The sequence below is a fragment of the Ambystoma mexicanum genome, chromosome 2q, assembly GCF_040938575.1.
Source record: "Ambystoma mexicanum isolate Mex_15411 chromosome 2q, UKY_AmexF1_1, whole genome shotgun sequence".
Classification (NCBI taxonomy): Eukaryota; Metazoa; Chordata; class Amphibia; order Caudata; family Ambystomatidae; genus Ambystoma; species Ambystoma mexicanum.
The window spans coordinates 399,023,207-399,050,620 of NC_090924.1; the positions used below are offsets into that span (position 1 = coordinate 399,023,207).

Consider the following 27,414-nt stretch of genomic DNA (forward strand, 5'->3'; position numbering starts at 1 on the left):
CTTTGCACAAAGCCTAATTCAGTGAGAGTATTAGCTATAATGCTGGCAGGATGGTCTTCCGGGTCATTGTAACCCAAGTTGAGGTCTCCTAGGGTGAGTGCTTGAGTGGAGCTTTTAAGGTTGCTGGATCGAATAGAGTTGAGGTCTTCATCGAAGGTACCAATAGGGCCTGGTGGGCGGTAGATCAGGTAAATGTTAAGAGTTTGGGTGTTAGTGAGAGGTATTTTGACTGCTAATATTTCGCAGGAGAGGGCATCTATAGAGGTGGCTAGTCTCATGGTAAGACTGCACTTATGGATAATGGCGACACCGCCTCCTCTCGAGATGGGTCGGTCTTGTCTCAGGATAGTATAGTTATCTGGGATTGCCAGCATGAGCATAGGGCCTGCTGCTGGGTGTAACCAGGTTTCAGGGATGGCGAGGAAGTCAAGGTCTTCTGCCAGTATTAGGTCTGCGATTTCTGTAGCATGGGCTACCAATGATCTGGCGTTGATCAAAGCTCCCTTGATTTTAGGACTAACTATGTTGTTGGGAGTGGAATCTGACTTTTCTGAGGTAGTAGTATGGCGCTTGTCCTGTGAGAGTTCAGGAGTGCCCAAAGTGAGGGAGTTGTGAAAGGGTGTGGAGTCAGGTTTTTGTAATAGGTTACTGATTTGTGTGGCGGGGTTAGGTCGGAAAGGTTGCGTTCTACGGTTTTGTGTGTTAGTCAGTGAGCGGGCCAGGGGCTCATGGATTTTAGCTAGCCTGGCTCTCTAAGTCCTAGGTTCCTTTCTATAGTGATGCGAGGGTGACTGGAAGGTGGCAGAACCTGAAGGTCATTTGAATCTGAAGGGCATCATTGGCCGTGAGGGAAGTCAGAGAGTGGGGGAAGCGAAGAAGAGCAGGCATTGAAAAAGAGAGAAGGGTTAAAGTTAGAGATCCCGTCGAGAGAAGGAAATGGGGGAAGAAGAGGGAGTGAACGCAGGGAGAGTTGGAGTGAGGGAGAAGGAGAGTAAAGCATGGTCAGAAAGATAGTTGGGAAGGGAGAGTAGGTAGAGATAAAGATAAGAGTGGAGCCAGATGAGTGAGTAGAAGGAGTAGGGAGAGGAGGTAGGAGGAGAGGAGAGGGGAAGGTTGAGAGGAAGTGCAAGGGTGAAGGTTGAAATCACTGAGTACTGTGAGGGGTGAGGGAGAGATGAGAGAGAGGGGGTGGTCAAGGTCATCCTAAAAGGAAGAGAGGGGGCCAGGAGGTCTGTAGATAATTAGAAAGGAAATAGCGTGAGGGGAAGTAATGGATTTGAACAGGTATTCAAAGGAATGGAAGGTAGGAAGAGACAGAGTGGAAAGTGGAGGAAAAACATTTAGGAAGGTAGAGAAGACCAATGCCACCTTCCCGTACATGCAAATATGCTATTCCTTCCAATGCACTACCCCAAAATGTTAAGTTGGTGATTTCAATTATTGAAAATCTTCCTTTATTCTTGCTCACTGATGTCCTCCTCCCACCGATCCAACCATATTGTGTTGTATAAGCTTAATTCCTATAAGTCATTACATCTTTTTACTAAACTGAATGATAAAATCAACTTAGATACTTGTGGTATATCTGGAACAAAATCAAATCAATATCAGACTCTACAAACTTGACCCAGTCTTTTTTTCTTTTCCTTTAGAGAGCCTTTTTAACCCAATGATTTTTTTTTAATTCTTGCTTATTATATGATCGATGTTGGTCATAACTCTTGGAAGAAGTTACATTAATATAGGTAGACTGTAAATCTGGGAGCAGATTTTGGCAACAAGTGTGGAATATATATTGCAAACCATTTTTGGGTTCAATGTTCTTCTTACTCTGTGAGTAGCCATCATCATCTCTTCAACCTTTTTGTTGTGGTTGCTATTTAAACTATCTGTGCAAATTGGAAACATTTTCAAAATATTAATGTTACAATTCAGTGGAAAGGCATATGTAGATACACAGGTTGGAAAAATGTGTAACAACTCTTCCTCCCCTCTTAGTGCAACATGGTGCTAAATGGTGTGTATTCATGGTTTGTCATGCCCCAAATCTTACTCGGTTATTTATCGATTGAATTGCGCTAATAGAATCCAGGATGCTGAATCTGTTAAACCCCCTTGTCATTCATACTTTCTGCCATATGGTATATGGCATTTATAACGTGCCAATACACAAGTGTTTCAAGGCGCGACCAGGCAAGGGGAGGGGGAACAGAGGGAAGACAGACAGCGATCCTACTAGGCCAGCTGTCATTCAGATCGCGCAAGTGCATGGGAAGAGGGAAGGGGGAAAAGTGCAGGGGGGAGAGGGACCATGCAGTACATGGGATAATAGAATAAAAAAACAATAAGTGAAAGTACGGCCAGCAGGTGGCATGGGTAAGTGCAGACATCAGGTGTCAAGTGCTGGTAGTGGGTCTGTGGGGATACAGAAAACAGTACCCAAGTGGGGGGTTGCCATGAAGGCAGTGCATGTGCGTGTGACTGACTGGGAAGGGACCTGGTCCCAAGATCAGAGGGTGGCCAGGTAACCAGTGCTGTTTCCGTTTAAGCCAGGAGGTCAGCAGGGGAGAGGAGGAGAAAAAGCAGAAGCAAGGAGAAAGATTTTGAGGTGCTTCTGGAACCGGAGTTGGTTCTCTTCAAGTTTCAGGGAGGCTGTTCCAGAGGGAGGCCCCAGCCGAAGAATGTGTATTTAGTCTGACTATAACAGTCTGGCTATAGTTTTCCATGACCAAACTAGTCGTTGCTCTTTAAATATACTCTATGCTTGGTCCTTACCCTTCTTTCCACATGTTTCTTCGCCTGCGTGATATTTGTTTTCCTGTTTGTACTCTTTATGTATTCCTGCTTTTCATCTGTGTATCAGTCAATCTTTTTTCGTGTATTGGTTATTTGTATTCCAAATTCAGTTTTCTTGCAAACCCCTGCACTCCTATTTTTCAACTGATATCTAACTCTTGTAATCCATTTGTATGATTCTGTCATGTTACTTGTTAAGCACATCTCTGGGTTTCATGATTGTCATCCTTGTCTCTCCATTTCAGCTAATATTTTATCGATTTGGTGCCGCCTTCTCCATACATTTTTAAACTTTCCTATTTGGGGATTTGTTACTGCTGGTCATATTAATTCCTGTTATTCCATAAGACTTCTACTATTCTATCATTTCAGATATTCAGTGTATTTTGGATTCCAAATTTGATTTTCGATTTAGATTAAATTATGGATTTATAACGCACCTCTGCTTCTGGAAACAAGCAGTAAACTACATCTAGGTGCAGATGTTAAACTACTTTGCTCACATCGGCATGCAGTCACAAAGCCTATTAATCAGCTAAATAAAAAAGTTTTCAATTTCTTACGAAAGAGGATAATGGATGACACATTCTGCAATTCTGCTGGAAGTGCATTCCAAATTTGAGAGCCTCTGATGGAAACGCATCTATCTCCCTGGGAAAGAAATTTAGATGAGGGGACAGCCAGCAGATTTTTCCAGCGGAGCTGGGTGCGCTCTGGCTGATGGGCCTTAATTTATTTAATCAGATAACTAGGTGCAGTTCCTTGAATGCACCTTAAAATCAGACATCGCAGTCAGAACTCGATTCTTTGCCGAACTGGCAACCAATGCAATTTTTGACCATGCTTGGAGAAGGATGCTCTGTTTGGTAGATTGTACACCAATCTGCCGGCAGCGTTCGGGGCTACCTGGAGTCATTTCAGTTAACAATCCGGAGCCCCCAGTAGCAGTGTGCCGCAGTAGTCCAAAAGATGGTTGGACCGGGAGTAGAGGCAATATTATTTACTAAGAAGATGTTTTGGACCAAATACTTTAACCTTGGTGTTGGTGGGGTTTAACTGGAGCTTGCTTTCCACCATCCAGTTTTTTTTATAGCATTTGCACAAACAAGCCCATGCTCTGTCGCTTCTGCTGCAGATTTTAATTTGACATATATTTGCGTGTCATCTGCATGGTATAGGTCATTCTAACGAATATAAAAGTTTTGAATGCCAAACACTTTCAATTTATTTTTGTCAATGCCATTCTTTTGAATGACCATTTTGTTGAAAAAAATTCGAGGGTGCCATCGACATGTGATGGTAAGTATTAGTGCAGGGCTGTGGCCAGGGTTAGGGTTTTGGTTGGGGTTTGTGTTAGTTTAGGGGTTAAATTAGGGTTAGGGTTGAGGCTAGGGTTTGGCGTTAGGGTTTAGCGTTCGGGTTTAGCGTTAGGGTTAGGGCTTGGGTTAGCGTTAGGGCTTGGGTTAGGGTTGGGGGGTGGGAGGCCGGTGTGGGAGGGCTGGGGGGGACCCCCCCCCCAATATACACAAAAACTTTGAAACGTTACATGGAGCTGTCCAGTGCTGAAATTACAGCACTGGACAGCTCCATGTAACGTTTCAAAGTTACGAAAAAAAAGCATTGAAATGCTACTTTTAACTTGTGAAAGTGCATTTCAATTGAAAACAGTCCATGACTATTGTCGACGGACTGGTTTAGAAAGAAATGCTCTTTGCATGTTAAGTATAGCTTTGTTTTCGAAATAATCACTATAAAACCCATCTACATATGATTGTTAAAGTTGACCTGGAAAAAATATCCATTGCCGTGCTGAGATGGATATTAGACATTATCGGTGACAGTGAGGATCCCTGTGTGACGCCACATAATACCGGAAGAGCTTTGGAGTAGTGACCTCCAAGCTTGACTACTAGAGTCTGATATTTTTAGAAAAGAGGAACACCATTTCAAGACAGCCTCTGACACCTGGGCGACCTCAGACAACCTGGTCAGTAATAAATCAAAGTTGACCGTATCAAAGGCTGCCGACAAATCAAGCATGATCAACCTGCTCAAATCCCCTTCATCAGCTGGCCTCAAGATGTCATCCCACACACAGCTAGCAGCGCCGTCTTAGTCTTGTGACTGGGCCTGAAACCGGACTAAAAAGTATTGTTAGGCAAAATTGAATGCAGCACCCTGTGGGGGACTGCACCAGCCTTGTCGTCCTGGCAATAGTTAACTCAATGTTTGGTATAAGCATGTACTACACAAGTTGGTAGAGAAACTGAGCAGCCAGGCTTATCTCAAGAGGGGTCAAAGGGAGCTGTAGGGTTGTAACAGAGTTTCACAGTGACAATTATCCAAATAAACTCCTACACTCAAGGTTTCTTGATTAAACAATTATTTAAAAGTCAGTTGAATAAGCCTTCTTTAGAAGGGAGCAATATATGTAACACAAAATATACTTCAAAAATACACACTCAGTTTCAATAAATCAGATACCCATTTGGGATTGCACTCATATACTTCATACACCCTTTGGTGACTTAAATAACTAGGACACTGTGGACATTGATATATCACTGGCACATTTAGAGCAATGCTGAGTTTGGTGTCAAAAAGAAAATGGTTAGGTAATAAAACAAAGGTTAAAAAATATTCCTAAGCAGCTAAGTTCTTTTGAACCCCCCAATGCAAAGTAAATTAACCATTTCGCAGCTACACAAGTTACAGAATGTGACTTTTGTTGAGGGATAGTTAAAGCACAAAGTCTCTGCAAAAGCAATCAAGACAAGTCTCAACTGAGAGATAGCAAGGCTACACAACACAAGAGTTAGGTACCCCTTAGTTTTACAGTACCTTGAGTCTGAAGAAATTTGTTCCAGCTGGCTTCTGTTCCTGTTGTAGGTCTGTAGATCCTGTTGTTCCTGGGCCTCAGTCGTGAGGACAAGAGGGAGGTTGTCTGGGGACTCCTGCACTACGAATTGAAGGTCGGCAGCAGCAATGGACAATCTTCAGATTAGCGGCACTTCGCGGTTTCAGCTTCTCACAAATAGCACCACCGCGGTTCTTGGATTCCTTATGGGCGTTCCTCGCATCTGGGGTCCAGCACTCTGTTGAGGTGGCTCAGGCTCGGTCAGTCCTGCTACATGGGAGTCAGGAGGATCTTCCTGGAGCTCGGGTTTGACTTAAAGATGAGACACTCAATTCTGGTGTTCCTCTCCCTGGCAATCGGTTCCAGCAGCAGCAATGGAAGTACAGCCAGCTCCGAGAGGATTTCCACTTGAGTTCATCTTGGGGTCGATTGGTCCCACCAACCCAAGGGGAGGAGAAGTCCTTTGCAAGACTTCTGTAGTCGAGGTGAATTCGGAGCTTCAGCACTGCAGCAGGGCTTCACCGGGCAAACCAACGGTCCAGGAGTTGCAGCAAGCGTCTTTCAAGTTCTTCGTATTCCTTTCGTCCAGTGGTCGACTCTGCCTTCCAAGCAAAAGACCTCGCCCTTTATGCAGGTTTCTTCCATTCATTCGCAGCCTAGCTGTCATCCATACAGCAGGGTGGCTATCCTCCGAGGACAGGCAGCCAATCTCCTTTGGGTGCATTCCTGTAACCAAGGGGATTAAGCACAGGGTGTTTTGGGTACCTCCCTCGCTTCCTGCCCTGCCAGACACGCTGGAGCCAGAGGCGGGCTTCACCAGTGAATCCCGCCAAAGACAAAACGAAGGGACCAAACTAGGTTTGGCACGCAGAGTAAATCTCAAGAAAGACCTTTCCAACAAGAAATGGCAAAAAAGACGACCAGGGCCATTTTGACAAAATGGGCACCCATGATAGGTGCTTTGCTGCAGCTGCAATTGCAGCCGGCGCTAGAAACATTCAACTGTAGTAAAAAGTAAACCACTGCCACCAGCCATTGATTGTAGAAAGGGTAACATAAAATTGTTACATGAGAAAGTAGACAAAGGGGATACTAAGCATCCCCTCCAGCACCCTATTGTAAGATAGTGTGTGCTGGGTCTAGAAAGTTACAAATGTAAGTACAGTCAATTTCACTTCACTGCTCTTGGAAACAGTAGTTTAACCAAGTGAAGGTATTTAAACCTTTGAGAAATCTGAAAGACTTCCGTGCCACTGCACTGAAGGTGCTGTGACACAATGCAAGAGATGATGCCTATGGAGTTTGTCAGACTCCAAAACCAAAAGAAACCTAGTGTTCAAATAAATGAAAAATACATGAGAGAGTAGGCAAAAGGTTTCACTCTCTCCAAGATTGAAATAAAAATTTCTAAAGTTCATCAAAAAGAGCTGGGGGTCTCTACGGTAGAAGGGAATGAGCACATTTCTGAGAATTCTCCCTAACAAGTATCAAGCATTGAATATTCCTCTAAATGGTTCTGCAGCTGTGTGGTGACAATCTTTTTCAAAACCTCTGCAGTCCATTGTAGACCTGCGATTGGATGATAATTCGCTAAATCCTGATGGTTCAAAGTACTTTTTTTTAGCAGAGGCGTGGAAACAGATTTCTTAAAATCTTGGGGTACAAATCCCTGTGCTAAAGATACAGTCACAAATTCCATCATGAAACTACTAAGCTTAGAAGCATGTTTCACTGCAAGATATGCTGGAATTGGTTTGTAATCATGGTTAGTGGGTTTAAGTCTGGAAATCAGATCTTAAATCACCTCAGAATTAACCGGGGAAAAGGAAAAGGGACAGGCTTGAGAAATAGACCTCATTACAGTGTCTTGGGTGTGATTAGAGGCTTTAGAGGGCATGTTGAATCTGTAGAACGTTGATCTTTGTGTGAACACAATTAAATGAGTTCACTTAAGTACATTACCTCGGGTATACCATAGAGTTGTGAAAGCATAGCCTTATAATAGCTTTGTCTGGACATCAGTTTGTGGTGCTGTGTTTCCATGTACACTTGTCGGCACCACTTCCCTGTTGAGTAGTGCCATTGACTGCTCAACAACTGATAAATCCAGCAGAGGCAAGGAAATCTTACAAAACCAGTTTGCCTAGTTTAAGGAAGGTACACGATCACCCTGAACACAAGGCTGGGACAATGCCCCATAACATCGTTCTAGGCCTTCTCTGAGGTGTTTATTCATACATTAATTCCAAAACACCACTTACGGGTCATAGCTGGCTCTGGTAACTGCGGCCCTCTCTGATGCAGCCACTATTTGAAACCATATACGGTATTGTGCATATCCCACCTACTGTGTCGTAGGCAACCATATTTGGCCATTGGACTCTATGCTGCATTGACAAATGATTTCCCCTTTAAGGACAACCCTGCGTACAGCAGCATGTAACCACTTATAAACCATAAATACTGCCTCCAATTATTAGAGCCAAACTTGCCAGTTTCGCAAGGATACTCTCAGAGAACAAGATGGCTTTGGGTATGCTATGCCATAGAGGCTTAGGGTCTCTAAAGGACACATGGGTGATATTTATTCTGTGATGAGGACTGCAGGCAAGGTCTGACATACCATTAATCATAAACACTCATGGCCTTATGCAGAGCAAGTGCTAGGATGGAACTTTCCTCCTTAAAACAGGTTTATATTTTGTCAACTTGCATTTCGCAAGAAACTGCAACCTGCAGGGAACTTTCTAATAGTTTAGCCAGGCTCCTTTTTGTTTAGGCCCTCCCAAGAGTTTAGCAGAATACCCATTATCTGAATTAAACCTCCCCTTGGCCTATTTCAAAACGTTTCTATTGACGCTAAAGAGACCAGCATATGGTTTTTTGTTTAAAAAAAAAAAAATATGTAATCCTTTTAAGATTATGCACCCAGGATTGTGTTCAGCAGTGTTAACTCTTATGTTCTTCCTTAGATACGACTTTTGCCAGAAACAAAGATAGTGGTGAGTGGCACTACTTGGATGATAGCAGCGTATCACCAGTTTCAGAAGGCCAGATCGAGGTGAGATTTGCTGCATGAGAAGCAGCAGAGTATATGCCTTGCTTATGCATATTGTGCTTTTTCTAGTTTGTTGTATTGTTAATATTTATTGTGAATTAATGTTTTCAGTCTGTTTACTGATTGCTCCTTTGCATCTGTTCTTTTATCTATAGTTAGGAGTTTTTTTTTTTAAGTCTCCTAGTTTGGGGTTCAGAGACCATCAGTGGGTGTGCGCATAGGTAGCCAATCAACTGGGGTCAAACTCCTACTGGTTAGCATGATAGACCAGCAAGGCTTTACTCTTCAGGTAAGGCTGGGGCTGATGTAAAGTACAGATCTCCCACGCAAAGGATACCAAGTAAATGGGTATCATCAAAGATAGGTAATGACAATATTTGATACGTGTGTGTGTGTGTGTGTGTGTATATATATATATATTTCTGAGGCTTGTGGAATCTGCTTAGATCACATGCTGTGCATAGGCCGACATCTAGTGGAAGCTGCGGAGTATTACAGTTTGTTTTTCGAAACTCGAAAATGGGCGTCGACACAGGCGTGCCAGTAATACTATCCCTAGTGTGACGTCCACTGTACCCAAGATCCCTCACGCGTCTAGGATCCTCAGATTGTATTTTTTCTGACATGAGGAAGCATGAGGAGTAGCGTGAGTACAGATAATCCAAGCAGATAGACAGAAAGGTAAGACTACAAGCAATCATGCGCCTTCTCTCTGGTCGGAAGCATCTTGCGGAGTCCCCTGGCCTTAGCCATACTTTTGCTAATTATTGAAGTTTAAAATTATTTATTGACATCCTTCCCCACCCCAACGTCGACCCTCGACACTCGACGACGGCTGGAGAAGACATCGCCCGTCGGCTGCTGCACGACGGATCTGGGCCTCGGAAGGCCGCTGGCCTCGGCCCGGGCCTAGTAGGCCGCTGGCCTCGGCCCTGCAAGTAGGGAGAGTGGGGGGTGGTACATACTCTTCACTCTTGGTATATAGGTACACCTTATATATTTCCTACACTTACCAGCCCGCTGCCTCAAGGTGCGTATGGAGAGTACCCCTTTCCAATTCTGCCCCAAGTGCAACCGCAAATACCCTTGGGTCGACAGGCACGCCACGTGCAATCTCTGCTTGCCGAGGGACCACCCCGAAGCGAACTGCAGAGCGTGTAGTATGTTTAAGCCTAAGACACTTAAGGACCGTTCGACAAAGCGTTGGGCCCACCACGCCAGGCAGGCGGCCATGGCAGCGGAGGGCGCCTTCAGCGATGGCAGCGACGCCGTACTTTCGGACGGCGAGGGCATTACGGCGTCGAAAGACTGCCGAGCGCAGGTCCCCGACCTCGGAAGGTTGTCCGGCAGGGCGGCTATGGGGAAGACCCCCGGTGACGCAAGCGCTACACACCCTACACACACTAAGCACACCAAGTCCAACCGAACCTCGACGACGTCGACTTCTCGGAAAGAGGCACAGATAGAACGGTCCGACTCGGTGTCCTCTGGGCGCTCTCGAGCGAGATCGCCTCATGACGCAAGGCAATCATCCACTCTTGCCAAGAGTGCCTCGCTCCCTAGATTAACGGAAGTTCGATCGTCGGAAGACGAAGACGACTTCCACCCCCAGGCCGCGCTCCAGGAGACCGAGGCCGCAGTTAACACCAGCGAGGCCCCACGCTCGAAACACACAGATACCTCTCCCGACCCTCGACGCCAGGCGTCGAAAGTCTCTGGGGCCTCCAAGGGGCAGGGAAAACATTTTTCCACGCACGGGGAGGAGGGGGGGGAACAGTGGAAAGCACAGCCTTCCACTCCTGTAAGACCATCCTTCCACCCTAAGCAGACAGACAAACACAAATCTACTGGGACATCAACATCCAGCAAGGGTACCCTTGATAAGTCCTCTAAGTTGCCTACTAAAGTCATACCCTGTTCCAAAGTATGGTCCAGTGAAGACATAGACAGGGTTATGTCAAGGATGTCTTCCTTAGCTGATTTTTATGACAAAAACCCAGAACATTTCCTTTCGTATGACCCTCAAGGGGCCACACCCTCAGGCTCCTCTGATCCTATCCCCCTAAGTAAAAAGGCCCGGTTCGAAAGACCTGAACCCTTCGAGGTGCAGCCTTACTCTACTCCATACTCTACTCCACACCCCAGATACCAAGGACAGCCTTTCCCTGAAGGGGACCAGGAGTTTGAAATTATGGAGGAACAAACCGGGACTGATTACTATGCGGATGATGAGGACCTGGAGGAGGTAGAAGATGAGCAGGAGATTTACAGAGTAGATTCCCCGGTAGAGAGCGAAGCCCCAGTTACCGACTGGCCAGTTGATAACCAGCCCCTCCTTAATGAAGTTCTCGCTCGCGCAGCAGAACATTTTCACATCGACACCCACGGTGTACAGGAGGAAAGGGACTTCGCGGAAGAGTTGGTGGGAGAGAGGAGGCCGGTCGCTCAGACCATCCCTATCCTTAAATCCATCCAACGTAGAATAGATCCATCCCTGGTGAATCCTAACCTCACCAGAGCCGTCAACCCCAGAGTCGAAAAACTTTTTCGGGCAGCCCAGTCTGACCCTCTTTATATAAGAGGACATCTTAAACCAGACTCCCTAGTGGTTACCAACACTCGGAAGAGGGCTGGGACACCCTTATCGTCGTCAGAAGCTCCTCCCGACAAGGAGCAAAAAACTGTATGGGTTTGGCAGGAAGGTAGCCTCAACGTCCGCCTACCAAGCAAGGATTGCAAACTCCACCACCCTGTTGGCAAGTTACAACTGCCATCAATGGGAAGAGGTCGCGGCGCTCATAGCCTCTGCTCCTGAACCGTTAAAGGGCCAGTTGGCTCGGATCTCGGCAGAAGGGAGAGCCGTGTCTGGTTGCATATTAAAAGCAACTTTCGACGCCGCGGACAACGCAGGAAGATTGATAGCAGAAGGTACTGTTATCAAGAGACATGCGTGGTTACGTCAGTCGGGGTTCAAAACAGAAACCCAGGCTTCATTAATAGACAAGCCGGTGGAACCCGATCTATTGTTTGGGAAAGCGGTCGAAGACGCACTTAAGAATGCCAAGGACGAATACGAGACTCTCAAATCCCTTGGCCAGCTTACCAACAAACCCCCTAACCAGAGGGGGAACAGTAATTTTCGTCGCCCACGCGGCCAAAATTCACAAAGAGGCAACTATGCCCAAGGACAGGGTACACAATGGAACAACAACCAGCAGTCTACCCAAAATTACGGCAGGGGTAACAAGAGAGGTCGTGGAAGAGGCAGAGGCAGCCCCAACAAGGGAGGTGGCACGCCTCCACCAAAGCAGTGACGCTCAGTTCAGGGTCCCTTCTCACGCAACCCCAGTAGGGGGACGCATTTCCAACTTCACCCAGGCTTGGGAAGGGATCACCTCAGACAGATGGGTGCTGTCAACAGTGTCCACAGGATATTGTATAGAATTACTGCAGCGTCCCCGGAACCACCCTCCACGACAAAGAATACACTCCTTAGAACATCAGAAGATCCTTCTCGAGGAGATCGCCATTCTGCTAGAAAAGGACGCGATAGAACTCGTCCCAGGACACCAGGTAAACAAGGGTATCTATTCAACTTACTTCCTTGTGCCAAAGAAAGATTTGACAATGCGCCCAGTATTGGACTTACGGCCTGCCAACAAGTATGTCAAGCCCCAAAAATTCTGTATGACCACGCTACAAGAGGTAATCCCCCTCCTAAAAAAGGGGGATTACATGGCAACCTTGGATATGAAAGATGCTTATTTTCATATTTCCATGCTCCCAGCGCACAGAAAATACTTGCGCTTCAAGGTGGACGGTAGCCACTACCAATTCAAGGTACTGCCCTTCGGGATAGCTTCAGCACCAAGGGTATTCACCAAGGTACTGGCGGTGGCAGCTGCACACCTACGCAGGGAGGCAATCCCAGTGTACCTTTATCTGGACGACTGGCTCATAACGGGGGAAACCCCAGGAATTTGCAGGTCAAACATTCAGAGGACTATCGACCTCCTCCACGAATTAGGCTTCTCTATCAACGAGAAGAAGTCAAGTCTGGTGCCAAGCACCTCAAAACAGTTCCTAGGAGCAATCCTAGATACTCAAAAAGGGTTGACCTTCCCTTCGGAAGAGAGAATTTGGAATATACTACTGCAAATTCCACATTATCAGTCAGGTCAACAAATAACGGTACGCAAAGCTATGCGGTTACTGGGCATGATGGCGTCATGCATTTACCTGGTCCCCCACGCGCGTCTGCGCATGCGTCCCATGCAGGAATGGTTGGCGAAACAGTGGTCTCAGGCAAGTGGTCAGTGGGACGATATAGTGGTCGTTTCGCCAACACTCGTACAGAGCTTACACTGGTGGACAAGAGAGAATCTCGCAAGGGGAAAACCCTTTTACGATCCCGAAGTACAGGCAGTGGTGACTACAGATGCATGCCTGACTGGGTGGGGAGCTCACCATCTCCACCACACAGCTCAGGGTCTCTGGTCTCACTCAGTAGCCAAGAACCACATCAACCTGCTAGAGCTTCTGGCAGTATTCCGAGCGCTTCGGGCGTTCGAGCCCCATCTGCTAAACTTGTCGGTGCAGATCCGGACGGACAGCACGACAGCCATGTTCTATCTGAACAAACAAGGAGGGACTCGTTCGCCAAATCTGTCCAAGCTTGCCCAGAAAATCTGGATATGGGCACTCAGACGGAACATCTTCCTGTCATCACAACATGTTCCAGGGGAGCTCAATTCCCTAGCGGATGCCCTAAGCAGAGACTCCCTCCCAAATGAACACGAATGGGTCCTTCACAGAGATATCGTAGAAGATCTCTTCTCTCAGTGGGGTTTCCCCACTATAGACCTATTCGCCACAAGCGAAAACAAACAATGCCCAGGATTTGCATCCAGGTTCCCCCAGCCAGACTCCCAAGGGAACGCCCTGTGGATGAACTGGTCAGGGATGTTTGCGTACGCTTTTCCACCAACTCCTCATCAGGAAGGTGGTGTACAAGATGAACAAGGAATCGATGACGCTCATCCTAGTTGCTCCCATGTGGGCGAGACAACCATGGTTTCCACACCTACGCAGGATGGCTGTGTGCGAGCCCATCAAACTCCCAGCCTGGTACAACCTACTGTCCCAGCAACAAGGTCAAACAGTGCACCAGGAACCCAACTCAATGAACCTGCCAGCATGGCTCCTGAGGTCATAGAGTTTGGGCATCTTAATTTACCACAGAGGTGTATGGACATCCTAAAAGAATCCAGGAAACCAAACACAAGGCACTGTTACTTTGACAAGTGGAAGAGATTCGTTATTTGGTGCCAGAATAAACAAATCAACCCAGTTGATTGCACTCCTTCCAACGTTGTAACATACATGCTCCACCTGCTGGACGCAGGTTTGGTTTTTAACTCTCTGAAGGTACACCTGGCAGCCCTCTCGGCTTACACCACATCCCATAACAAAGTATCGTGGTGGAAAGTACCAGTAGTTAAAGCCTTCATGGAAGGAGTAAAGAGACTTCACCCTCCTATTTCGAACCCACCGCCAGGATGGGACCTCAATGTGGTGCTAGCTAAGCTCATGGGCCCCCCTTTCGAACCCATGCATAAAAGTAGTCTCAAACACCTGACTTATAAAACGGCCTTCTTAGTAGCCATTACCTCTATAAGAAGGGTCAGTGAAATTCAGGCTCTGTCAGTGCAGGATCTTTTCTTTACTATCCACAAAGACAAACTGGTTTTACGCACACACCCTAGGTTTTCACCTAAATGTATATCTAAGTTCCATGTAAACCAGTCCATCGAGCTTCCAGCTTTCTTCCAGAACCCGCAAAGTTCAGCTGAGGTGAAACTACACACCCTTGATGTGCGTAGGGCGGTCCTCTACTATGTAAATAAAACCAGACCGCTAAGGAAAACAGATCAACTGTTTGTCTCCGTAGCTACAGGCAGAGAGGGGGATCGCGTCTCTAAAGGCGCGATCTCGAAGTGGATTATCAACTGTATACAGCTGTGTTACTCTCTTTCTGAAAAAACTCTGCCTTTTACGCCAAGGGCCCATTCTACAAGAGGCATTGGGGCCACTCTGGCTTTCATTGCAAATGTTCCCCTCGACACCATTTGCAAAGCAGCTACTTGGAGCTCTATTCACACTTTTACTCAGCATTACTGCATTGACACTCATTCCAAGACAGATACACAAGTGGGACAAGCGGTTCTAAGACACCTGTTTGCTCATGACCCTTCTCACATCCCACCTCCTTCTTCTGGTACTGCTCGCTAATCTATGCACAGCATGTGATCTAAGCAGATTCCACAAGCCTCAGAAGGGATACATTACTCACCGTAATCGTATTTCTGATGCTTGTATCTGCTTAGATTCACATGCGACCCACCCTTCCTCCCCTCCGAGAGAAGGCGCATGATTGCTTGTAGTCTTACCTTTCTGTCTATCTGCTTGGATTATCTGTACTCACGCTACTCCTCATGCTTCCTCATGTCAGAAAAAATACAATCTGAGGATCCTAGACGCGTGAGGGATCTTGGGTACAGTGGACGTCACACTAGGGATAGTATTACTGGCACGCCTGTGTCGACGCCCATTTTCGAGTTTCGAAAAACAAACTGTAATACTCCGCAGCTTCCACTAGATGTCGGCCTATGCACAGCATGTGAATCTAAGCAGATACAAGCATCAGAAATACGATTACGGTGAGTAATGTATCCCATATATATATATATATATATATTTTGTTCTGGAGCTTGTGGATCTGCTTAGATCACATGCTCTGCAAAGTCCAACATCTGGTGGTAGTCATAGTATTACAAGATTGGTTTTTGAAACTCAGGACGTTGACAGGGTGTATTAGTAATACTAACCCTAGTGTGACGTGTACTGTACCCATGGTCCTTCACCCGTCGAGATCCCTCAGATTGTTTCTTTCCGCCATCGTGGTCGGTCGCAAGTTGTGGAGTTCCTTTCTAGGATGATGCCTTTGATTTGTTGAAAGTGTATTAATAGACTTTTCTGCCTTTCCTTATTTGTCCGCTTTTGACGCAAAGCCAACAGACTGTTCGACGGCCAACTTCATCGTCCATTACTTGACTGAATCGACGACCACACGCGGCCTACACAGGCCTCTTCAGGCGTTGGCCGTTCAAGTAGGAAGAGAGGGGGGAGGTACTTCATACTGACCTCTTTAGAGAATGCATATTCTGCCGTCCCCTTTGCCCTTTTCTCGCCACACTGGCCTTTCAATAAATAATGGACAAAACTCCTTTTAAAATGTGCCCTTTCCGCCGTCAAAGTTTCCTGTGGAAGGACACGCACTGAGTGTGCAATTACTGTCTCCCTGGGGATCACCCCGAATAAAATTGCAAGTCCTGCAAACTTTTTTGACCTAAGACTCTTACAGATCGATGTGCCAAACGCCAAAACGCTGGACTGCTCACGCAATGCAGGTCAAGGACTCCTGCAAGGGCAGTCCTTAGTGACACTGAAGACGAGCAGGGTTCGTCTGTGACAGAGACGACACACCTGACCATAGCACAAACAAGCCTAAGAACACCTAGCACATACCCCACAGCCAACTTCGATGAAAGCGTCGAGGCCCACGCGGTGTCTGTGGAAAAAGCCTCTGGTTCTTCCCTGTCCCCTGGGCCATCGCGTACGATTTTGCCTCCCAACAGTCCTCGGAAACTAGACCCCAAAGTCGGTTTGGGCACCGCACACAAAAAGGCTCCCCTTTCGCATGCCGAAAATCAGCCGGCGAAAGGCGCATCGGTGTCTCCCAAACAAACGCAGAAAATGCAGGAATTAATCAAAAAGCATGCCAGTACACTACCCTGTTGAAAGCAAAGTCACCAAAAAAGTCTAAATCTTCAGCACCTTTTGTCCTCCAAAACTCGGGCTGTACATTCTTCCTCCCCTGTAGACACTCACTCAGGAGCTGTGCACCACAAGAACCAAACTCCCTCCTGAGCCACCCTTACCATGCCAGGCTTCCCACCATCGTGTGACTACACTCTTGAACAACTTAATACAATTTTAAAAAGGATGTCATGTTTTGTGTTGTTGGGTGTCCTGACCCACGTTTGTACTATTATGCTGCAACATTTGGTGCTGTGGGCTTAGGAAATCCAAGATGGCGGAAAAGCCCACATTTGCGCCAGAATCCAGGAGAACCGTGCAGTTTTGCGCGCACCAAAATGGTCCCCTGACCTGCCACCCACCAGTGCAAAGAAAGATGGTTCTGTTCAAAACCCGTTTTTATTAATGTCAAAAATTGCTAAGATCGTGGGCCCGAAACCACCAAACAAAAATCCAACTATGGTTGAGTGTTTTACTTCACTCTACTACAGATCCACATCAATGCCGTGTCAAGCAAGGATCATATAGTATCAAGTAAAATCCTTTCCTTTTGAAATGTATTAATTCAAGACAGCTGTCAAAAATAGGTGCAGTACCGGCATTGGACACTGACCGGCGCTGGCGCTCTATAAATCCTGACAGGAGAGCGGTCTTGCAGAACTGGGCAGTGAACAGAAGGGGGTCTTATGTAATTAAAAGTTCAAAAGACTGGCCTTTCTTGAGAACTCTTAACACCCCAGAGACCCACACCAGGAGGCAGGATATCACATGGCCCTGTTGACTGAGAGGGAGGGGACTTCCCTGCAGCCTGCTGGACCCAACTCAATAGACCCTTGCAATTGAATGAGGTATGCTGATTTTGGGTGTGGACTGTAAACCGAGCTCTGCCTGGAAGTAGAGACATGTGATCCCTGACTCCCCCAGTTCCTAGGGGCGGGCCAGACAGGACTGTGGATTCATATTGCAGCAAATATATGTTTAAGTTAAATGCTTCTAAAATCTTGTATTAAGCTCACAGAAATGTACAATTTGGGGATCCTGGAAATGAAAAATGCCCTCATGATTTGAGCCCAAATTCCACTCTGTACGGTGTTCTGGGACCGAACCCCGCTATTTATTAATATTGCAGACACTGTGTTTAGGATAGAGACGTAGTAATTTCCAGTAATATGCTCTGGGAAGGGGTGCAGGTCTGTGTAAATTTTGAGGAAAAAGCAATATGGCGAAAGTCACTAAAAAGCACAAAATGTTGCCAATTGTGAACCCAGGCTCTGAGGGGGATCAGAGTTGGGCAAGAGTGTATCTCAAATTAATCTGTGAAATGTGTATGTAATTTCAACGACGTGTGTATCTCTGAAACCTATTAGTTATGAAAAATTCATTTTCTAAGTAAAAGCAAAGGGGCGTTTCTTCAATAGACTGTAAGACTCTGACTCACTCTGACACACTATCCCTTCTCAAATCAGGTCATAGAGAATCCTTGACCTATGAAGTCATGAGAGGGTTGGGCATGCAGAATGAGCCGACCCACCCACTTTCAAAACGCATAAAAAGAGACTGCTTGGACAGGCAAGACATTCATTTTTCCATTTTCTTGCGGAGCATTTTGCCGGACCACACAACATCTAGAAGGAACATCCAGAACTTAGACTCCAGATGGACTACAGAACTTAAAGCAAAGGCCTAACCCACAAGCTGAGAACTCTTCTCAGCAGGCCTTCAGAATCCAGCAATCCAACCAACTATTCTACAGCCAGGCGAGCTGTTGGATTCTTTGCCAAGAACTTTTGCCAGAACCGGTAGCAGACCCAGAAAGCAGTGCTGTATCCAGAATCCACTTGATCCAGACCAGCAGAACCACAGACCAGACCGCTGTGAAGTGCCGACAGCAGAACCACACCACAGACCAGAACCAGAGAACCAGTACCAGAAACCTCCCGGAGCCCAGTCCAAACCTGCTGACTGGACCCTGACGGCCTATTTCAAATTCATAGTGTGAGTACTCAGCCAGAACTGTGCAAAACCAATCTCTTAGCTTAAAATAATCTGATTCAAAACATTTGAACCTGTCCAGAACTGCATCATAGGAATCGTGTGTTCATTCTCCGATTTTAAACCTGTAAAAGTGTCATTTTGCCATTTCGAATCATAATTTCATTCTGAACTACTACCTTCATAAAATCGTCCGTATGTTTGGAATCGTTTGTGCTAGAAGCGAGTTATAACTTTCATTTTAAAGCTAAGATTCTAAGCTTTCCAACAAGCCTAGAACCGACTTGCTACTTCTTATAGTTCGCCGTAATCGCGATTGACGCACTCGGAAAAAAGTGCCACGAATTGACAGTTTGCTTCATTTCAACCACGTGTAAAAATATCTGTCTTTTGCTTCCATTACTGAATCCCGTTTTCAACCTGATAAACATCCCTGAATCATTGGTAGGGCTGACCTGAACTGATTTAAAGTATCTCTCACTCACCCTGAACCTCTAGAGGGAATTAAAAGCAATTTCAGCATATTTTTCACTTCATTGCCACCACATTTAAAAGGATCTTGCCTGCTTTAAAATCATACTTGTTTTCCTCTAAGCTCGCTGGGGGGAGCTGGGAATTTGTATTTTATCTTGTATTCCTGAGTATTGTGTGCTCTCCTTCCATCTCCTTATCTTGCAAAGGGGGGGGGGAGGGAATTGTCAAAGAAAAAGTGATCATATTATCTTTTGTTGAAATCGTATCAAGTTTATTTCTGTGCTGCATTATTCCCTCATTGCTTTCCTTGAAACCATAAAAGTATTTTCTGCTACCTTATCCTTCCTATACTAACTCCTCATTGATTGTAAAGAAGTGTGCTAGTGTCAGATTATCTATTGTCGACACATTATATTCATTAACCTAAGCGTGATATCAAATAATTTATTATAAAAGTGTGATATATATATTGTTTAATTTTTCCAATAAATCGTTTAAATTGCAAAACAAACCTACTTCTTGGCTCAGTGAGGTCAGGGGGATTCAAAGAGAGGGGTGTTATACAAGGGTTTATCATCCAGGGTTTAACTTGCTATACAAATATATAAATAAGGGCTTCCCTTAAGCAATCCCAGACAAGGCACTGACTTAGTGGGAGTGCTTGATTGGAGTCACTTGACAGTGTACTTTGACAGGCATCCAGATGAACTAGCGTCCCTTGGAGATGCCTCACAACCAGCGGCCTTAGCACAACAACACCTGCCAAACAAACGTGTCTTGAGTCACAGCCAGCACCTCTGCTCTAGGTCCCCCTGCCTCAACCTACTGAGACCTCTCTCGGGACATGTACAATGAGGATCTTGCAGAGTCTCAAGACCCTGACTCTCAAATGGACCTTTATAGTATAATGAACTGCTGCTGAAAGCTGCACAACACTTTAACCTTGACACTCAAGAGGCACAACTAGACAAGGACTTTGTGAAGGACTTTCTGGAGGACTTTCTGGGAGACAGAAAGTCTGCCACTCAGTTTATCCTGCTTCTACAGTCTGTTCAAAGAAGTATACAACCCTCCCTACTTACACATTAGTGTCACAAGGGCAGTTAATCCCAGAATAGAGAGGGCCTACTGGCCATCTGTATATTAGGGTAATCTAAAACCCGATTCACTAGTGGTCACCACTACCAGAAAGAGGGTGGGCACTCCCCCGGCATCGACAGAGGCCCCACCAGACAAAATCTATACTTTCGGGAGAAATGTTGCCTCCTCAGCAGCATACCAAGCCAGAATCGTGAACACTACGCTTTTTCCCAGAAACCCTAAGGTTGCAGTTATTAAGTACTGTTGCAGAGGGCAAGCCGGTATCAAACTGCATCCTCAAAAATAATCTTGATGCAGCAGACCATGCAGGACGCATCATCGAGAAGGCACGCTCATCAAGTGCCACACCTGGCTCAGACAATCTGGTTTTAAGCTAGAGATACAGGCCGCCCTCCTTAAAATGCCGGTAGAGCCTAATGTACATTTTGGTAAGGCTGTCAAAGGCGCCCTCAAGAGTGCTAAGGAGGAATAAGGCACTCTTAAATCCCTTGGGCAGTTGACAAACGAGCGGTACCTATAAAGAGGCTCCTCAAACTCCAAAAGGTTTCGGGGTCAGGGTGCTCAATGCTCTTCCGGCTATACTCATGGTGGACAGTCTTCATCTTGGGGTCCATCACCACAAGGACAAATTTCCTCTTCCAGTACTCAAACAGGACATAAAAGGGCCAGAGCAAGACGCAGAACCTCAACTGGGAGAGGCTCCACCCCTCCCAAACAATGACGCACCGCTACTGATCCCCCTCCCATGCCACTCCAGTAGGGGACCGAATTTCACACTGCACCCACGCATGGGAGGGGATAAAGTCAGACAAGTGGGTGTTGTCCACCAAGGCAGGCGGGTATTGTATCGAACCGTTATAAAAACCACCCACCCATCTGCCCGCCAAGACAAAGGATGCCAGAAGAAAAGCGCATACTGTTGGAAGAAGTAAAGGCACTGCTGGAAAAGGACCCCATAGAGATCCTCCCAGCAAATCGGGTAAACAAGGGTATTTATTCAACGTACTTCCTTGTGCCAAAGAAAGACATTTCCATGCGCCCAGTACTAGATCTGCGCCCTGCGAAAAAATTTCAAACCCCAAAAGTTTCACATGAACACTCTCCAAGAAGTGTAATCCCCCTCCTAAAATGGGGGGGGGGTCTACATGTCAACATTGGATATGAAAGATGCATACTTTCATATTTCAGTGCTCTGTGGGCACAGAAAATATCTGCCTTTCAAGATAGCAGGAGTTCACTATCAGTTCAAGGTACTCCCCTTTGGCATCGCCTCAGTGCCAAGAGTATTCACAAAGGTGCTTGCAGTAGTTGCAGCACACCTGCGCAGAAAGTGAATCCCAGTATACCCTTATCTGGACAACTAGCTAATTACCGGGGAGTCTCCTCAAATTTGTAAACAAAATACACAAAAGACAATGGACCACCTTTTCAGTCTGGGTTTCTCCATCAACGAAAATAAATCAAGCCTGGTCCCCAGCCAAGTAAAACTACTTTGAGGGGATTTGTTCCTCCGATGTATTCCACATCTATGACAGGTAATCACCACAGCTGTGATGCTTCGGAAAAGTTTTCTGTTTCGATGACGTCGATACGCTGTCCTCGAGGGCCTCCGTTGAGCCGACGTCACTGGAAGTAGGATGCACGACTCCCGCAGCCTCAGTTCTGTTTTTTCCGCGAACGTGTTCACTTTGGAGATCTCGGCGCGCCTTGGTTCTTCTGATTTCTATCGGTTCTTCGAACTTGGTTGTTTGTGAAGATATCATGTCTTCGTCGTCTTCTACCCCGCGGTCGGGATTCAAGAAATGCCGGGACTGTGGTTCCAAGATGTCGCTTACGGACCCGCATGACATCTGCCTCTGGTGCCTCTGCGAGGACCACGCCACGGATGACTGTGTCGATTGCCAGTCTTTGATGTCGAAGACCTTGCGGGAGCGGAAGAAGAAGCGATCTGTAGGTAGGGTTTCCAAACCCTGAAAGTCGAAATCCACTGGGCTTTCGACCGACTATTCGAGGGTAAGTCCAGGGGGTCTCGGTCTCGGAGTGGTTCCCGCCATTTCTCTTTTCGAATCGCAGGGCTCTGTTCCATCCACACCTTCGAGAGAAGCCGGCAAGGAACGTGCTAGGGCCACCGTTCGCACGCCTTCGGGCTCGGGCGGTCGGCACAATCATCATGAGCCATCGAGGTACCGATCAGACAAGGTAGATCGTTCTAGCCATGCCCGCTCGAGGTCCCGGTCCTAGACGCCCTTGAGACCGTCGGAGCCTCTGAGGTCTTCTAAGAAGATGTCAATGCCATCGGCGCTATGTCCGTCGAGGGACTCTCTCGAGGCTCTGCCTCCGAGGAAGTCATCGGCGCTGAGGACGTCGAAGGACACGCTCGGGGCACCGCCCTCGAGGCCTGTGTCGAAGCCATCGGCGCCATGCTCGACACCGATTCCGTCGAAGCCCTCGACGCCTTTTGTGGAGGCTTGACCGGAGGTACCCTGTGCATCGGTGGAAACTCTGAGGAAGGCCCTGAAGAAGTCAGTAAGGCCTGTATTTGAACCTTTTTCTGTGCCTTCATCCAGGGATTTATTCCAGCCTCTGGATTATATCTCTGAGGTGGATGAAGGGTCTGAGGAAGGTTTGGTTCCTGATGAGGTTCCTGACAAACTCTTGTCTGGTCATAGCCAGTTCGAAGACCTGCGTCAGTCTTTGCAAGACGCCAGTGGTCTGGACACTATTTCGGAGGTTGAGTTCGGTAGGCCTGAGCCTGGCACGCACGCCGAGTCTTCATACCGGCGTCTCATGTCGAGGGTGACGGAGTACTTGGGGTGGTCTGCGCCACCAGTGGCTTTTCTGCAGGATGACCTGACCGATATCCTTGACCAAGGTCCACCCACTGACCCGGTGCTGCCATTTCATATGGCTTTACAGAGAAGGGCGGCGGCTTGGACTGCCTCGAATAGTCTCCCGGCAGTGAGCAAGTTGTTGCCGAAAAAATAGCGACCCCTGCTACTCGACGACGCACCCCACTCTGGAGAGTTTGGTGGTGCAGGCGGCTACAGCCCCGGCAAAGCAGGCGTCGTACCCTACCATCCCTCCTGATAGGGACGATAAACGTTTTGATGGCTGGGCGAAAAAAGTGTTTTTTTTCAGGTGATATGGCTTTACAGGCAGCCAACTCTGTGTGTGCCTTAGCACGTTTCACTCACACTCTGTGGAATTGTGTCTCTTTGGCGGCTGAACATATTCCCGAAGGGGAGGAACGGGATGGTTGTCTTGCCCTCGTTCAGGATGGCAAGGATGCCATGTGTGAATCCGTTCAGTCGGGTCTGGACATGGCAGACGGTGTCAGCCGGTCCATGGCGGCGAGCACCGTGATGCGCAGATTTGCGTGGTTGCGGAAGTCGGGGTTTGCTCCTGACGTACAAGCCCGGCTTCTCAACATGCCCTTTCATGGTGTACATCTTTTTGGCAGCAAGGCTGACCCGAGCCTTGAGAGGTTGCAGACCTCCAAAGCTGCAGCAAAGTCGTTGAGCGCTGCAGTCGGCCAACCTCCGCCTTTTCGTCCGAGGGGACAGCAATGGAGGGGAGGTTCCTTTCGATACTACTCGTCTTTTGGTAGATTGAGGGGAGCGGCCAGTCAAAGGGGCCAACGTAGGAGTACCAGAGGTGGAAAACAAGGTACTCAAGGTGCCAAAGCAGATCGGGCAGTTGCCTCTTTGCCCTCAGGCACTGCCGCAGCCGCTTCAGCTGAGTCATGAGGCCATGTCCCATGGTTCGCCGGTAGGGGGAAGGCTGGCGCAGCATCTTGTAGAATGGCATGCCATTACTTCATATGTGTTAGTTCTGGAGATCATAGCCCATGGCTACTGTCTTCCTTTCTGGCAGAGGCCTCACGACAATCCACCAGGGAATCTCTCTTTGAAGAGTCTGGATCCGCTCCTTGCGCAGGAAATCAAATCCCTGCTGGAGAAAGGCGCCATAGAACTGGTGCCTGTAGCGGAACGGAACAAGGGATGGTATTCCCTTTTAGGGAGAATTCTATTACAAGGCTAATTTCCCAAACCTAGTGAGTCCCCCAGCAGCTTTGCTGGATTTTTTTTTTTTTTTCTCCTCCTGCTACGAGTGATAATCTTTTTAATCCCACTCTTAGGCATGATTTGAGGTTTGTCTCTGACTATTTGTGTGATTTTGGGCTATGGGGTCTTTTACTCCATAGGGTATCATCTCTTCTTTGTATGTGTTACACAGCACCCTCAGTGCAGTAACACAGGGGTGTCATAGTGACCCCCAAACATAGACTCCTACCCTGGGACTGACTACTGTCTCCCAGGGCATGTAAAGTCACCATTGACTTTACTAGTCCTAAATTGTGAACAGAACCAGTACAAACAATCATATTGTGGAAGTACTGGAAGAGGTTAATTATATTGCCCCTGGGCCTGTTTTCAAGGGGGCACTGTCCAGTCGCCCCTTGTCGAGTTTGACTGGTGGCAGTGGTTATCACGCGAAATATTCCACCGGAATATTCTCTATGGGATTTTCCCATTGATTTTAAACGCACCACTTTTAGGTGCAATGTTCAAGATACCGCTGGTTTATTTATTTTATATTAAATTCACGGTTGGGTCTTTTTTCCAGAACTCTTTTCTAAAATGGCGTTCGTGTCCGTCTCTGTAACTCTGACCAAGGTCGAGCCCTTTGTTCCACTTTTTGGCGGGCTTCTACACAGAAGCCCGCCAAATGGTGCCACTCTTTCTGGGTTCCACAGGATGTGTGGGGAGGGGAATTGGCACCCTGGACTGCGTTGCCTTAGCAACTCAAGTCGCACTCCAGCTCACCACTTAGCATGTTTGAGTGACAGCTAGGCTGTTGAATGGGGGGTTTTCTGCATAAAATCAGGGCCTTTGGGACTGGAACTTCAGAAGTCGCCACAGGACCTAAGAATCCAAAGAGGGAAGAAGCTGAGCCATCTGCAACGACGACACCACCGGTGGAGCCCTGCTGTAACGAACTCACCACTTTCCCAACGACAAGAGAAGATCTTCTGCTGGATGAGTCTTCTTCCTCTGAGCTGGTGGGACCAACCAGTTCGCCCTTTTTCGCCTTCCATAGACGTCCCTTGGTCGAATCGCCCATGCCAAGCACCCCGGCGGCCGGATAGCCAAGCTTCACAACTTTGACCGCGAATAAAAGGAACGCTCCTTTTATTGACGAACTCTGCGGCTGGTTTTATCCCTGTGCAGTGCAACGACTCCACGTTTCCTCCTCGACGAGATCCTCTCTTCCCCTGATCGAAACAACGAACTGCAACCACTGCCAGGAACAACTGCCACCTCTGGAGCTTCCTCTCTGTTTAAGGTACTGTGTCCTGCCTGGCCTCCCTTTCTTCGGTTTGCCCAAGGTGACCTTTAAATCCTTGGCTTGCCAACTGGGTTGGCCCCAGACCTTCTAACTTTACCTTCTTGAATCACCCCAACCTCTTTTGAACATTCTGCAAAGACTTTTAGTGCATTTTAAACCGTGTGATCCTGGGCACATTTCGCTTTGCTCCCTTTCAAGTGGGCCTGGCCTATGAACTTTGGCTCTACAGTCTATACTGCCTTTATTCCCTTGCTGAGAACTCCTAAAAGTGTTGGGACCGGTTTTATTTCTATGCTCTGTATTTTTCTCTCCCTTTAACTGAACTATTGGAGTGCCATCAGGTTATGCGCTCACATCTGTTTAACAAATCGTGGTGTTTTAATTCTGACTTGTCTAATAGTTATTAAGGGAGGTGTGTATACTTTACCTGACTGTGTTTTAACTTGCTTTTGATTTAGAGTGCTGGTATACTGCCTAAAGTGTGTTTTTAAATAAATAATTATATACTTTTTATACAAAGCTCTGGTCAGTGCTTGTTTGCTCTACTGTGTTTTTGGCCCTATTGTGTATACTCTATATACTGCCCTACTCTTCTTGAGAGAGGTCTGACTGCTCAGCCACAGCTACCAGGTAAATCTGGGTGGTGCAGACTGCTACCAATTGGGTTTACTGCTTACCCCTGTAGTCTTAATCTTTTTGCAGTGTTCCCTAAGGGAACTGCACAGGATTCTTCCTAACTTTCCCCATATTTTATTATCCCGAAAAAAAGACTGGGGATTGAGACCCATCATGGACTTGTGTGGTTTGAACAAGCTCCTCAGCAAGGACAAGTTCAAGATGGTTACTCTTAAGTCCTCCAGGCCCTTCAACGTCAGGACTGGTTAGTGTCTCTCGACCTCAAGGATGCTTACTTTCATGTGCCTATTCATCCCAAGCACAAGAAGTACCTGAGGTTCGCAGTTGGTGACTCGCATTTTCAGTTTCGGGTCCTGCCGTTCGGATGGACCTCCGCCCGAGGGTCTTCACCAAGCTCATGGTGGCAGCGTATCTCAGGAATGGGGCGGATTCATGTCTACCCCTACCTGGACAATTGGTTAATCGGAGCGTGCTCTCCCGAGCAAGTCCTGGATCATCTGTCAGTTACCTGCCACTCCCTTCACAAGCTGGACTTCTCCCTCAACTTAAAGAAGTCCCAATTGACACCTACCCAGCGGCTCCAGTACATCGCAGCAGTGCTCGACACATCTCTGGGGCAGCGTTCGCCTCCCCAGGTGAGGGCTCATCACATTCTGCAGATGGTGGACAAGTTTCAACGTGCCCAGAGTCTCCCGGCCTTCGAGTTCTTGAGATTCCTCGGCCTCTCAAGATGCAGTGGTCGAAGGCCTCCGGCAGGATGTCGGATCCAGTTCAGGTGCCGACCTCGGTCACCCAGGATCTTCTGTGGTGGGCCATCAAAGGCAATCTGATGAAAGGGGCTCCATTTTGGCTACCCTGGCCGGAGGTGACGATCGTGACGGACGCATCCCTCACGGGATGGGGAGCTCATGCCAACGAGTTGACAGTCGGCAGTCGTTGGTCTCCGTCTGAGTCCAGACTCCATATCAATCTGTTGGAGCTGAGGGCCGTCAGGCTAGCCCTGAAGGCTTTTCTGCCGGCTGTGCGGGGAAAGAATGTCCTGATTCTGATGGACAATACAGTGGCCATGCACTACCTCAACAAAAAGGGGGGGGGGCAGGGTCTCTCCCTCTGTGCAGAGAGGCAATGCAGTTCTGGTTCTGGGCCATCCAGCAGGAAATTTTGATCTCGGCAGTTCATCTGGCCGGAGACGAAAACGTGGCGGTGGATGCTCTGAGCTGCCAGAGCACGGTCTCCCATGAGTGGGAGCTGGCTCAGGAGATTCTCCTGGAGA

General features: G+C 47.3%; 1 protein-coding gene across 1 annotated transcript in view; it reads left to right on the forward strand.

Moving 5' to 3' along the window:
• The window catches only part of USP11 (ubiquitin specific peptidase 11), a 2,050,211-nt gene that overhangs the window by 1,920,933 nt on the left and 101,864 nt on the right, over nt 1–27,414 (forward strand). The window contains exon 20 of the mRNA XM_069647415.1: nt 8,626–8,714. Coding sequence (XP_069503516.1) covers nt 8,626–8,714 — 89 coding nt within the window. The remainder of the gene's footprint in view (nt 1–8,625; nt 8,715–27,414) is intronic.